At 44.4% G+C, this 15,516-nt stretch overlaps 1 protein-coding gene across 1 annotated transcript in view; it reads left to right on the top strand.

The window, feature by feature from the left end:
• The window catches only part of LOC126176709 (sialin-like), an 85,336-nt gene that overhangs the window by 21,421 nt on the left and 48,399 nt on the right, over positions 1–15,516 (top strand). The window contains exon 3 of the mRNA XM_049923876.1: positions 2,480–2,713. Within this exon, the coding sequence (XP_049779833.1) occupies positions 2,480–2,713 (234 nt within the window). The remainder of the gene's footprint in view (positions 1–2,479; positions 2,714–15,516) is intronic.

The following is a 15,516-nucleotide window of genomic DNA, read 5'->3' on the forward strand; positions in this document are numbered from 1 at the left end:
CCAAAAAAATTTTGGGTAACCGCCAGTGCTGAAAAAATGATGGTGTCCATGTTCTGGGACAGCGAGGGCGTAATCCTTACCCATTGCGTTCCAAAGGGCACTACGGTAACAGGTGCATCCTACGAAAATGTTTTGAAGAACAAATTCCTTCCTGCACTGCAACAAAAACGTCCGGGAATGGCTGCACATGTGCTGTTTCACCAAGACAACGCACCCGCACATCGAGCTAACGTTACGCAACAGTTTCTTCTTGATAACAACTTTGAAGTGATTCCTCATGCTCCCTACTCACCTGACCTGGCTCCTAGTGACTTTTGGCTTTTTCCAACAATGAAAGACACTCTCCGTGGCCGCACATTCACCAGCCGTGCTGCTATTGCCTGAGCGATTTTCCAGTGGTCAAAACAGACTCCTAAAGAAGCCTTCGCCGCTGCCATGGAATCATGGCGTCAGCGTTGTGTAAAATGTGTACGTCTGCAGGGCGATTACGTCGAGAAGTAACGCCAGTTTAATCGATTTCGGGTGAGTAGTTAATTAGAAAAAAAAAAATCGGAGGCCTTAGAACTTGAATGCACCTCGTATAATTATTCAGTGTTTACCGATTGAAGTATGGACATTAATATCGAAGTCAGATGGAGGGCCGTCGCATTGAAACCACATCTTCTCACGGGCAAGAGGAGACACAAACTCCAGAAACTGACAGCACACCCCGAACGAACGCCAAGTAATCTGGACCGCTCAAAATGCACCAATTCGAAGTTCGGTTTGTTGATCTCGTACCTTTAAAGCCCAACTCTACGACGATCAAAGATATTGTACTGTTTTTCAAGGTAGCTCCACCAACTTCAGTTCGGCCGGCAGACGCTTGTTACGAAACATTATCAGTTTACAAACACGTGTTAAATTGCATTGCACACTCAAGATCTCGTATCGTCGGAATTGTTCATTTCCTACCAGGACTTTCTTATCGAAAACTACTCATTTTGGGATCCACTACTGCCCCTAATACACTGATGGCCATTAAAATTGCCACACCACGAAGATTACGTCCTACAGACGCGAAATTTAACCGACAGGAAGAAGATGCTGTGATATGCAAATGATTAGCTTTTCGGAGCATTCACTTAAGGTTGGCGCCGGTGGCGACACCTACAACGTGCTGACATGAGGAAAGTTTCCAACCGATTTCTCATACACAAGCAGCAGTTGACCGGCGTTGCCTGGTAAAACGTTGTTGTGATGCCTCGTGTAAGGAGGAGAAATGCGTATCATCACGTTTCCGACTTTGATAAAGGTCGGATTGCAGCCTATCGCGATTGCGGTTTTTCGTATCGCGACACTGGTGCTCGCGTTGGTCGAGATCCAATGACTGTTAGCAGAATATGGAATCGATGGGTTCAGGAGGGTAGTACGGAACGCCTGCTGAATCCCAACGGCCTCGTATAAGTAGCAGTCGAGATGACAGGCATCTTATCCGCATGGCTAGAACGGATCGTGCAGCCACGTCTCGATCCCTGAGTCAACAGATGGGGACGTTTGCAAGACAACAACCCTCTGCACGAACACTTCGACGACGTTTGCAACAGCATGGACTATCAGCTCGGAGACCGTGGCTGCGGTTACCCTTGACGCTGCATCACAGACAGGAGCGCCTGCGATGGTGTATTCAACGACGAACCTGGGTGCACGAATGGCAAAACGTCATTTTTCCGAATGAATCCAAGTTCTGTTTGCAGCTTCATGATGGTCGCATCCGTGATTGGCTACATCGCGGTGGACGCACATTGGAAGCGTGTAATCGTCATCGCCATACTGGAGTATCACTCGGCGTGATGGTATGGGGCACCATTGGTTACACGTCTCGGTCGCCTCTTGTACGCATTGACGGCACGTTGAACAGTGGACGTTACATTTCAGATGTGTTGCGACCCGTGGCTCTACCCTTCATTCCATTCCTGCAAAACCCTACATTTCAGACGGATAATGCACGACCGCATGTTGCAGGTCCTGTACGGGCCTTTCTGGATACAGAAAACGTTCGACTGCTGCCCTGGCCAGCACATTCTCCAGATCTCTCACCAACTGAAAACGTCTGGTCAATGGTGGCCGAGCAACTGGCTCGTCACAATACGCCAGTGTTGTGGTGAACTGTGGTATCGTGTTAAAGCCGCATGGGCAGCTGTACCTGTACACGCCATCCAAGCTCTGCTTGACTCAATGCCCAGGCGTTTCAAGGCCGTTTTTACGGCCAGAGGTGGTTGTTCTGGGTACTGATTTCTCAGTATCTATGCACCCAAATCGCGTGAAAATGTAATCACATGTCAGTTCTAGTATAATATATTTATCGAATGAATACCCCTTTATCATTTGCATCTCTTCTTGGTGTAGCAATTTTAATGGCCAGTAGTGTATTTTGACCCTAAAACGGAACTACGATAGTCCCTCCCAGTGGTATTGATTGTTTGCTCTCGTGTTTTAGGACGGGGAGTTCGTGTGGGAGAAGCAGAAGCAGGGCGAGATCCTGGCGGCCTACTACTACGGCTACACTGTCGGACACGTGCCTGGAGGCGTGCTGGCCGATCGTTTCGGCGGCAAGCTCGTCTTCGGGTGCGGCATCTTCCTCTCGTCTGTCCTCACTATCCTGACTCCGGTGTCAGCCTGGGCTGGCGATTATGTGCTGTTCGCCAACAGGGTCGGCCAAGGACTAGTACAGGTATGTATATCGTCCTCTCGTTTATTTTCTTACTTTCCTTTAGCTAAGCATAGACTAGGGTATAATGTGAGGCCAGCAAGATATGAGATGAGCAAGCTAACACTGAGTTCTCATTGAGCGTCAGTGAGTACTACCTTTGACAGTTTACAAAAGCTGACGAATACGATCTGGATTCTTTACCTACGACGTTGTAGGAAAAGATTGTGGTAGACCATAATCAATACCACTTTTTTATCTTAGGGCAAAATCTTCTGTTGTTTTACAGGGTCTGTATCCTCTTATTTTCATTTTCTGATTGTGTTTATCGATATTATAAAACGGTTAAAAACTCCAGTTTCATGATGTCTATATAGTGACTTCCACGGAAAAGAAAAAAATTGATTTTCTATACTTTGCACAATCAGTGACCAAATTTAAAATACTGTCATAATCTACTTATGAAGAGATATAATCTTACGTTAAAGGTTTAATACGATGTGTGAAGTATGGGTTTCTTTCAAAAAGAACGACCTGATTTCAGAACTCAATAGAAAAAATCACATGGGGACATGTCTGGCGCTCTTGGAGGACAAGAATGCACGTCAGTGTCTCGAGGTTTCATGTGCCCTATCCAGCGTTGAGGCAGAGTGTCATTGAGAAACTGACGTACTTTGTTGGCCACTGTGGTAGAGTTCCATCCTGTTGTAAAATGAAGTTCAAATAGTTCAAATGGCTCTGAGCACTATGGGACTTAACATTTGTGGTCATCAGTCCCCTAGAACTTAGAACTACTTAAAGCTAACTAACCTAAGGACTCCACACACATCCAAGCCCGAGGCAGGATTCGAACCTGCGACCGTAGTGGTCACCTGGTTCCAGACTGAAGCGCCTAGAACCGCACGACCACACCGGCCGGCGAAAATGAAGTCCTCAGAGTCCTCCTGAAAGATGTAGAGTCCCCATATGCACACGTTGAACGGTTTACTTTACGCTAACATAAAAGTTTGCTTCGTCGCTGAAAATGAACCGTGGTAAAAATGTATCGCGTTCCATGTCCTGTATCAGAGCGTTGCTGAAGTCGATCCGTTTCCTCTTACCACCAACTCGAAGACCTTGTACTAATTGTTGTCTGTATCGTTTATAGACCAAACGACGCCTTAACACTCACCCTTTGTCGTATGAGACATTGCCAGTTCTCTGCTTATGCGGCGAGTAGACCCTGCTCAAATGTTTGCCGAATTCTTTTCACCATGTCATCAGCAGTTCGAGGTCGAATTGGAGACCTTTGCACAACCATCCTGTCTCTTCGAACTGGCGATTCCAGCGACGAATGAGCTTGGCTGTAGACAGATGAATGCCAAAACGCCGACAAAAAGCACGCTGCACCGATATCACTGACTCACTCTCTGTAAACCGCAACACACAAAACGCCTTCGGTTGAGAGGACGCCGTCTTGCTTCTGACTGACTGCGAACTGAGAAGACTCACTGCTGACATCTTACGACAATTTTCTGAATCTTAGGCAACACCCATTCGAATAACACACATTTCGTTTCCGCCACGTCCCATTTTTAGTAATTATTACCGCCCAATATCAGGTCGTTCTTTTTGAAACACCCATATTAAAGTTTAGATCTGTGTATATGTCTTGAAGCAGCTTACAGATTATAGTCGTCCAGTATTTGAGAATGAGAGGATTTAGCAATTTCCAACAAACTTTGCATACAATTTCAAAGCTTTTCGAAAGTTTGTGTCGGTAACGCCCCTGTAAAGTACTTTGGAAAATTTTTTATTGCTCACTACATTTTCGCTGTTCATGATTTAATTTGTTACTTCATTACTACTAAATCTATTCACATCACATTTTGCAGACACTATTCATACACACTACTCAATGTGCCAGCGAAATTATATTACTTTACGACACATAATTCAGGAGATGTGGTCACAAACTTTGAGATGCACGTAAAACTGTTCTTAAGAAAGAGTGCAAGTCTGCAGAGTGTACTCATCCAGTGAATAAAATGGTTCAAATGTCTCTGAGCACTATGGCACTTAACATCTGAGGTCATCAGTCCCCTAGAACTTAGAACTGATGCGCCTAGAACCAATCGGCCACGCCGGCCGGCTTCATTGAATATTTAGTGTAATCTAATAAGGGAGACAGATCAGCTGGAACAGCTGAATCCGAGAAAAATTATTTTAAAATACGGAGGTGTGCCTTTCTTCCACCTATCTGCTATTTTTTTTAATTTTTTTAAATTCTGACTTGTTTGATGCTGCTGGCCATGAATTCCTTGTTTCCTTTCCACTTCACTTCACTGACCCCGTACTGAATCTAGATTGTGCTTTATCATTTCCCTTTTCGTATTTTATAGGTTCCCTAACATGTTCAAACTTCTGACGTTCCACGCCCTGAATCGTAGAACGTCATCCTTTCGTTGGTTATTCGATTTTTTTCTCCTGGTCACCTACCCCTTGTCGTTTCCTCATGATACCTACCCCTTGGCAGTCCCCTTCCGGAGATCCGAATGCGGGACTATTTCGGAATCTTTTGCCAATTGAGAGATCATCATCACATTTTCTCAGTTACAGGCCCCGTGTCTTGTGGATACACGTTGTGTGTCTTTAATGCAGTGGTTTTCATTGCCTTCTGCATCCTCACGTCGTTGATCATTGCTGATTCTTCCGCCTTTAGGGGCAGTTTTCCACCCCAAGGGCAAGGAAGTACCCCGAACCTCTGTCCGCTCCTCCTCTGTCTTTTGACAAGGTCGTTGGCAGAATGAGATTGACTTCTTACGCCGGAAATTTTTATTCAAAATGTAAGCGGGACCGAGGACGTTTTGATTACTAATCAGAGACGCTACTCCTAGACCACTGGTGTGATCCTCCTGTACAACTCTCATTGTGGTGAACTGTCGATGTGTGAAAGTTCCTGTGGGATCCTGCCCATTCGTGTAATATAAGGTGCCTAGGATGCTGCTTTCTCGGATGGTTAAACAAAAGCGATTGGAGTTTATTACGATAAGTTAAATGACAATACTTAGCTTGTGTTTCTACAAAGATGGGTGACAAGCAAATGGCGACGTGGAAATAATCATCGCAACCAAATGGCGACATGCAAATAATCAGTGTCCTTCGAGATATACAATTTCTATGCAAGCAAATTACACAAGTTCATGTCGCTGCTCTATGTACTTTTACATATTTGTACAGCCGGCCGGTGTGGCCGAGCGGTTCTTGGCGCTTCTGTCTGGAACCACGCGACCGCTACGGTCTCAGGTTCGAATCCTGCCTCGGGGATGGATGTGTGTGATGTCCTTAGGTCAGTTAGGTTTCAGTAGTTCTAAGTTCTAGGGGACTGATGACCACAGATGTTAAGTCCCACAATGCTCAGAGCCATTTGAACCATTTTGTACACAATCGTGAGGTCATCAGAGACTAAGTTTAACGGGGTTGGGCAAAGTTCGCCGCTTCTTTGGGGGTGCGGGTGTGTAGAGTACCTGCTGGAGGAATGTGTGAGGGTCAGGGGAGGGAGGCCTCTCCACTCGTTTCCCGCGTCCTGTCTCATTTACAGATATGACCGCTAATGGACAATGCGTGGACTGGCGCCGAGGAGGCAATAATGTACAAGGTGCATTCAAGTTCTAAGGACTCCGATTTTTTTTTCTCCGGACTGGAAAGAGATAGAAACATGCGTATTGTTTTACAAAGAGGCCACATTCATTGTCAATATGTCCCAGAGATGGCAGCTCCGTGCGGCAGATGGAATTTTACCGCCAGCGGTGAGAATGAGAACTGTTTTAAATACTTAAAATGGCGACGTTTTCCTTACTTGAACAGCGTGCAATCATTCGTTTTCTGAATTTGCGTGGTGTGAAACCAATTGAAATTCATCGACAGTTGAAGGAGACATGTGGTGATGGAGTTATGGATGTGTCGAAAGTGCGTTCGTGGGTGCGACAGTTTAATGAAGGCAGAACATTGTGTGACAACAAACCGAAACAACCTCGGGCTCGCACAAGCCGGTCTGACGACATGATCGAGAAAGTGGACAGAATTGTTTTGGGGGATCGCCGAATGACTGTTGAACAGATCGCCTCCAGAGTTGGCATTTCTGTGGGTTATGTGCACACAATCCAGCATGACGACCTGAAAATGCAAAAAGTGTCATCCAGGTGGGTGCCACGAATGCTGACGGACGACCAAATGGCTGCCTGTGTGGCATGTTGCCAAGCAATGTTGATGGACAACGACAGCATGAATGGGGCTTTCTTTTCATCGGTTGTGACAATGGATGAGACGTGGATACCATTTTTCAATCCAGAAACAAAGCGCCAGTCAGCTCAATGGAAGCACACAGATTCACCGACACCAAAAAAATTTCGGGTAACCGCCAGTGCTGAAAAAATGATGGTGTCCATGTTCTGGGACAGCGAGGGCGTAATCCTTACCCATTGCGTTCCAAAGGGCACTACGGTAACAGGTGCATCCTACGAAAATGTTTTGAAGAACAAATTCCTTCCTGCACTGCAACAAAAACGTCCGGGAAGGGCTGCACGTGTGCTGTTTCACCAAGACAACGCACCCGCACATCGAGCTAACGTTACGCAACAGTTGCTTCGTGATAACAACTTTGAAGTGATTCCTCATGCTCCCTACTCACCTGACCTGGCTCCTAGTGACTTTTGGCTTTTTCCAACAATGAAAGACACTCTCCGTGGCCGCACATTCACCAGCCGTGCTGCTATTGCCTGAGCGATTTTCCAGTGGTCAAAACAGACTCCTGAAGAAGCCTTCGCCGCTGCCATGGAATCATGGCGTCCGCGTTGTATAAAATGTGTACGTCTGCAGGGCGATTACGTCGAGAAGTAACGCCAGTTTAATCGATTTCGGGTGAGTAGTTAATTAGAAAAAAAAATCGGAGGCCTTAGAACTTGAATGCACCTCGTAGATGAAATTTGCCTTTAATTATGTTGGTACATGTTGCATGATACGGTATGCTAAGTGTCAACTCAAGCTGTGTTAAGAGAAGGAACGGTTGGAATCGAGAGCCACAGTGTATATAAAAAACCGAAGCGCACTGATCTCTATCTCCACGCATCGAACCACCATCATTCGTCACAAAAAAATTCAGTGCTAAAGACCCTTTTCCACAGAGCTTGATCGTTTTCGGACAAGTAGAGCCTCACTGAAGAACTTCTCTTCTGAACAGTGAACAGTGTTCCGAAGGAACGGGTGCTCAGATCATCAACACTGAACGGGCGATGCAATAAAAATCAAAAACGCCTGAGAAAGAAGCTGAGACTGACACCGAGGAAGAAAAACAAAAAACCGTTTATTTACCTTGTGCTGGTCTAGTACCCGGAAAGATCGGTAGACTCCAGCGGAAACATTGTATCCATTGTAGTTCGTTCCCTTCAACTACTCGTAATATAAAACGTATTCCTCGTAATGTTGAAATAACTTGCGGGAACGCAGCCGGGTGACGTCGTCGACAACCGCCGATTTTTCGATAGCTGCACACCCTGCCATTTTCAGGGCAAAACTGCAGCAAGTAAGCGCCATGCAAGGGAATTTAAAACCTCGGTTTCCAGAGAAACTCTTGAAAGATAATACGCACGATAGCGCTACGACAAACCAAATGTGACCGACGTCAGAAGGTGTAGATAGTGAAATTAATAATTATTAAAACTTGGAAAATTGATGCTCTCTCTTTCTATACAAGTATATGCTGGTTCCAGCTGCCAATAAGTTCTTTTCTTTTAATCTAGAGCCAAGTAATTCATTTTTTTCTTTCGTTAAGCCCAGATCGCTAACCAAATCGTCAAGCTCGGTCTGAGTAAACAATTTGGGCTCTAGACTTTCTGTATTACAATCGATTCATCATCATCTGCTTCATCTAAATCACATTGTACATCAGAAAATACTTCTGTTGGAATAGAATTTAAATCATCTGGTGGTTCAGGAACCGGCAAATCTACACCATGCCCTACTGGTCGGATGGCGGACGGAAGGTTAGGGTAGCTTATTACCTTCTTGCTTTTCGAATTATGACCAGTAACATCAACACTGCAAAAGAAGCAATCATCGGAATGATTTCCTGGCTCCTTCCATATCATAGGAACAGCAAATCTAAAGTGTTTTTTCTCTTTTTTGGACCATTTTCTCAGATCTTCAGCACACACATAATATACCTTATGTGGAGCCCAAGATTTATCTTCATCACAAAGTTTAGATCCAAAGTATGATAGATAAACCTTTTTCACAAAGTCTGTAATGTTTCTTTGGTGTTTTTAATCACAAATTCACCACAAATATAACATAAATTGTCAGCAGAGTTTTTACAACCACGATTAGACATTGTACTGAGCATATGTACAGGAAATGGGAAAATGAGGTTAGGTTGACAGTAAACAAAACACCATCTGTTAACACAAAAATAGAGTCGACCTTCTTTTGCCTGCAAATGTTTTTCAGCATTGCTACCAACGTCATCTACATTCATTATACCACCTTTTAAAATTATTTTTACTGTATGAAAGCTGTTAAATTTTTTTAAAAATCGTTAATTTAATAAATTTAACTGTAAAATATGAAGAAAAGGTGGGTGATTCAGTTTTTTAAGTATCATATTTGCATTTGCCACCCTAAAAAACACAAGAATAAGGCAATTTCAGCAAAAACGTTTTTCCATCGTTGGCCCGTGTAATCAACGGGTGAGGTAGCATAAACTGTAACCCTCGGCTTTTGGATAAGGGAGAGAGCGGGATTCCTTGCAGAATTTAAACAAAAACCACTGTCTCTATTTATAAGGATACTTGCTAATTTAATTTCAACAGCTTTGTTAATAACTCTATCCCAATAGGTGGAAGTGCATGTCAGAATCTCAGTGTTGTTATACTGCATAGGATGACCGGTACCAAGATAATGTTCTGCATTGGCACATTTACTCGGCTGCTGTAAGACTGTGTGCCCCTTATGCTCCACAGTCCTGATAGTCTGACCAATACATGACCTGCCATAACTGCAGGGAATACGGTAGACACTCGCCTTACGCATACCAAGATCATCCTTTACGGAACCTAAAAGGACCTCGATGTTAGATGATGGTCAGAAAACACTTCATACCATATTTCTGCAAAATACGACCAATCTTGTTCGAAAAGAAGACCTAGACTTTTGTGCCAACTTGGTATTATCATCACTCATCTGGTGCATAGTTGGTCGGTGGTGCAACGCAGGTCTGATCTGTCTTCCACTGTAGCCATTCTGACGAAAGGCATCTTCGAGATGGGCTAACTCAGCTGACAATTGCTCAGGGTCCGAGATAACATGGGCCCTATGAACCAAGAGACCAAGTAGGCCTTCACGTTGAGCCGGACGTGACTACTGTCTGCCCGCAGATACAAGTCACTGTGAGTAGACTTCCTATAAACGGCATGTCCCAACGTACTAGCCACCTCCCTCCTGATCAACACATTAAGAGAGGGAAGATAGCCTTGCTTTTCCACCTCTATCGTCAAACAAATATTCAGGTGGATTGAATTCAGATGTTCTAAAATTCGTTCAGATTCTTACTTTCATGAGATCAAACAACAAAAGTATCGTCCACATACCTGACAGAAAAAGAAAGAAAGAAAATACGCAGGTTTCAAAGCCGCCGACTCCAAGGGACGTTTCTCGAAATTTTCTGTAAGCAAATTGGCAATAATAGGTGACAATGGACTTCCCATTGCAACTCCATTTGTCTGCTCGTAGTACTACTCATTGAATAAAAAGTAAGTGGGAGTGAACACAGGTCAAAATAGATTCGTTAGTTCCTCACCAAACCTAATCTCAGTCTGCCGTAAAGATCAGAGGATCACGAGAAAAGAGACAGACCACCTCAAAACATACTAGAGTATCAGAGTCATTCAAACTCATTCCCCCTAACAGACCTAAGGAATCCGCCGCGATCTTAATGTGGTGCTCGCACCGACCTACGAGTAGTACTGGGCTCAAGAGAGTGGCAAGGTGTTTTGCTACACGATATGTCGGAGCGCCAATGTTATTCGCAATCTGACGAAGAGGAACCCCTTCGTTGTGGACTTTAGGGAAGCCATATAGCCTAGGAGGAACAGCACAATAAGAATTAAGACCCTTGGTAGTCTCTTGCGATAAGAAACTTTTGTTCAGTAGGCTGTTGGCCTTTCTCTCAACACTTTTTGTGGGCTCAGCACCGATCCCGTGATACGCTGAATCAGACAGTAAATACTGCATCCTCCGAAAGTAATCATGTTCGACCAAGACAAACGGTAAAATTGCCCTTCTCCGCAGGTAAAATAACAGTATCCGGATCAACTCTAAGTAAATTTAATCCAGCCTTCGCAACAACTGTGACTCAGGACTCATATTATTTGTAACGTTAAAGAGGATCTAGCTCTCCGAAAGTTGGGTGTCTATCGCATTCCATGCATGCGGCAGACTGTCAGGACAGTCTAGGAGAGATGCAAGGGTTATCAGAGACACGTCCGACTGAAACAACCGAGCAAATCAGCTGTCGCCCAGCATTGCCTCGAGTATAACGACGAAAATTCCACGATTCATTTAATAAAATGCGTGGTGCAAACGCCATGTTCTTGACACAGCGTAATTAAGGAGTCTATCGAAATAAAGATGTCAGAGAGCTTAATAAACAGAGATCACGGTTTCAATTTAAGTAACGCTTGGGGTCCGTCACTCAGTTTATTAAAATCTCGCCGGCCACCACACCCATCGGAGAGAATTTGGAGTCCGGGCAGCGAGTGCACATTAACAGTAAAACTCGCACCTGAAGCAGACGGCTGTGTCGGCCGCCGAAATATTGTAAATAAATGGGACAGAACGCCCGGAAGCTTAGGTTTAATCAATCGCGCAGAGAAAACCTGAGAGATCACAGGTAACAGTACAGTTGTTTTGCGCATGTACTGAGATGACAGAAGTCATGAGATACATTATGTGGCCAAAAATATACGGACACCCACAAAAACATACGTGTTTCATATTACGTGCATTGTGCTGCCACCTATTGCCATATACTCAATATCAGCTACCTCAGTAATCATTAGACTTCGTGAGAGAGCAGAATGGGGCGCCCCGCGGAACTCACGGACTTCGAACGTGATCAGGTGCTTGGGTGTCACTTGTGTCATACGTCGGTACGCGAGATTTCCGCACTCCTAAACATCCCTAGGTCCACTGTTTCCGATGTGATAATGAAGGGTCACGTACAGCGCAAAAGCGTACAGGCCCACCTCGTCTGTTGACTGACAGGGGCCGCCGACAGTTGAAGATGGTCGTAATGTGTAATAGGCAGGCATCTATCCAGACCATCACACAGGCATTCCAAACTTCATCAGGATCCACTGCAAGTACTATGACAGTTAGGCGGGAGGTGAGGAAACTTGGATTTCATGGTCGAGCAACTCTCATAAGCCATATATCACGCCGATAAATGCCAAACGACACCTCGCTTGGTGTAAGGAGCGTAAACATTGGACGATTCAACAGTGGAGAAACGTTGTATGGAGTGACGAATCACGGTACACAATGTGGCGATCCGATGGCGAATTCCTGGGGAACGTCATCAGCCAGCGTGTGTAGTGCTAACAGTAAAATTCGGAGGTGGTGATGTTATGGTGTGGTCGTGTTTTTCATGGAGGGGGCTTGCAACCCTTGCTGTTTTGCGTGACACTATCACGGCATATGCCTACATTCATGTTTTAAGCATCTTTGCTTCCCACTGTTGAAGAGCAAATCAGGGATGACGATGACATCTTTCAGCACGATCAAGCACCTGTTCATAATGCAAGGCCTGTGGTGGTGTGGTTACACGACAATAACATCCCTATAATGGAGTGGCCTGCACAGAGTCCTGACGTGAAACCTATAGAACACCTTTGGAATGTTTTTGAACGCTGACTTCGTGCCAGCCCTCACGACCGACATCGATACCTCTCCTTACTGCAGCACTCCGTGAAGAATAGGCTGCTATTACCCAAGAAACCTTCCAGCACCTGATTGAACGTATGCCTGCGAGAGTGGAAGCTGCCATCAAGGCTAAGGGTGGGTCAACACCATATTGAATTCCAGCATTACTGATGGAGGGCGCCAGGAACTTGTAAGTCATTTCCAGCCAGGTCCCCGGATACTTTTGATCACATAGTGTACCTCTCACTATTGCGTCGGACATTTTTTTCCGGTGTAGTGCAGCAACTCGAAGTGGAATGGACTCGACAGGTTGTTGGAAGTTCCGTGCAGAAATAGTGGCTCAGACTGCTCCTATAGCCTTCCATATTTGCGGAAGTGTTGCCGGTGCATGATTCTGTGCATGAACTGACCTCTAGATCATGTTCTATAAACGTTCGATGGGATTCATGCCGGGCGAACTGGGTGGCCAAATAATTCTCTCGAATTGTCCAGAATATTCTTCAAACCAATCGCGAACAATTGTGGCCCGCTGACGTGGTGATTACATGAAGTCCATGAATGGCTGCAAATAGTCTCTAAGTAACCGAAATAACCATTCTAGTCAATAATCAACGTAAACACAGCCTACGCCATTATGGAGCCACCACCAGCGTGCACAGTACCTTATTGACAACTTGGGCCCATGGCTTCGTGGGGTCTGCGCCGTGGCTGAACCCTACCATCAGCTTTTACCAACAGAAATAAGGACTTAGCTCACCAAGCCACGGTTTTCCAGTCGTCTAGGGTCCAGCTAATAAGGTCATGAGCCCATGAGAGGCGTTGCGGGTGATGTCGTGCTGTTAGCAAAGGCACTGGCGTCAGTCGTCTGTTGCCATAGTCCATCAATGGCAAATTTCGCCGCTCTGTCCGAAAGGATACGTTCGTCGTACGTCCAACATTGAATTCTGCGGTTATTTCACGCAGTGTCGGTTGTTTGTTAGCACTGACAACTCTAAGCAAACACCTCTGCTCTCGGTCGTTAAGTGATGGCCATTGCGTTGTCCGTGGTGAAAGGTAATGCCTGAAATTTGGTTTTCTCGGCACACTCTTGACACTGTGCATCTCGGAATGCTGAATTCCCTCACGGTTTCCAAAATGGAATGTCCCATGCGTCTAGCTCCAACAACCATTCCGCGCTCAGAGTTTATTAATTTCCGTCGTGCGGCCATAATCACATCGGAAACATTTTCACGTGTATCACCTGAGTACGAAAAACAACTTCGTCAATGCACTGTCCTTTTATACGTTGCCTACGCGATACTACCGCCATCTGTATATGTTCATACCGCTATTCCATGATTCTTTCAAATGCATAAACTGGACACCGCGCCATCATAAAATTCTTTGGTTTGGATAGCTGATCTCCAAAGAAATCTATGTCTTTATTTTATACAATTAAGAAAAGAGATGCTAAATTCAAATCTATTGTACTTAATGCACGCGAAGGACGTCTCAATATGTAACCACACTTGGAAACACCGAGCAAGTGCAAAACATGATTTTGAACGATCAGCAGTTGCCTAAACGTCAAGTAGTTGACGCTGTAAACAGAAATGTTGCATTTAACATGGCGAACTATCAGAAATTGTTTGTATACTGCAGTTTTTCAATACTCGCAAGAAAAAAGTTAAAAAAAATTTTTTCAGCAATGTTTGGACCATTTTAAGAGGAATCAGTCTTATTCTGTTAATCGGCGCGCTATTGGTAAAAAAAGGGAAAGATTTTTAAAAATTAAAAAAATTATATTTTATCACTAGAATACACCTGTCTACACAGGAGATTTCACAATGGGAGAATGGCTATTTGTTGGAATAACCATTTAATTTAGCAGATTTGGCGCTCTCAGACTCCTGTCAAGTATCACATCTAAATATATTGTTGGCCGGAATGTTTTGGCTCTATTGAAGGAATCACAGTGGACCTACTGAAAGCGCACTTAAAAAGATCAATATATACTTGTTTTAATAACACCAGGTAAAATTGCAGGATCTTGTAAGGAGACCATAATAAACGTATTGTTAAATCTATATTTCTTCAGACCAGATCAGAATGTTTCACTTTGTAATAACAGTTAAGCACCTCTGTATAGGTCTGTTACGACAAGAACACCGTGCCGAGCCTGGGTGTGTACAGCAGCCTTAGGATAAGGAATTAATGTCTCTCACTGCTTTCAAAGCAGAGAAGCCCGAACATTAAACGTCCGCAAGTTCCACATTAAAGATATGAAGTACGTTGATAGTAGTATGCCAAGTGGCTAAATGTTTGAAGTCAACAGGCTGTTTACGGATCTGATGCTCTCTGCAACCTTAGCTCCTATTTTTAACGGCCTGGCAATGAAGAGCATCATCACTATCCCCGAAACGGATAACTACAAGACTTAGTTTAGTGCACCCCGGATAACTGACGAGATGATTCACCGACACTCACACAGACGACACACATATGCACACACAAATTAACGGCAACGCGTTCCTAACTAGTCGACTGGACACTGCTAATTGAGCAGCGCCGGACTACAGTGTTTGGCGAGTCTACATGCTAGCACATCGCACACGGAGCCTCATGTTTATTACGACACAGTGGAACTAACGGGATACTTTCATCAAGATAATATTAAAAGGTTATTAAACTGAAAGAAACCTTTTGAACGGAAGTAAAATGATGACAAGAGACGACAGAGGCATTATGGACATAAGAAAGATGGAATATAAAAACTGATGCTGGACAGTCTAACAGGCATAAAATTTTCCGCAAGACGCAAACGAAGAAAATTATATTAAAAAAATAAGTGAGGTAGTCCTAAGGTAGACTTGGCAGAAGTTTGTGTTACTGTA

The sequence above is a fragment of the Schistocerca cancellata genome, chromosome 3 (assembly GCF_023864275.1).
Source record: "Schistocerca cancellata isolate TAMUIC-IGC-003103 chromosome 3, iqSchCanc2.1, whole genome shotgun sequence".
In the NCBI taxonomy this organism is placed as follows: domain Eukaryota; kingdom Metazoa; phylum Arthropoda; class Insecta; order Orthoptera; family Acrididae; genus Schistocerca; species Schistocerca cancellata.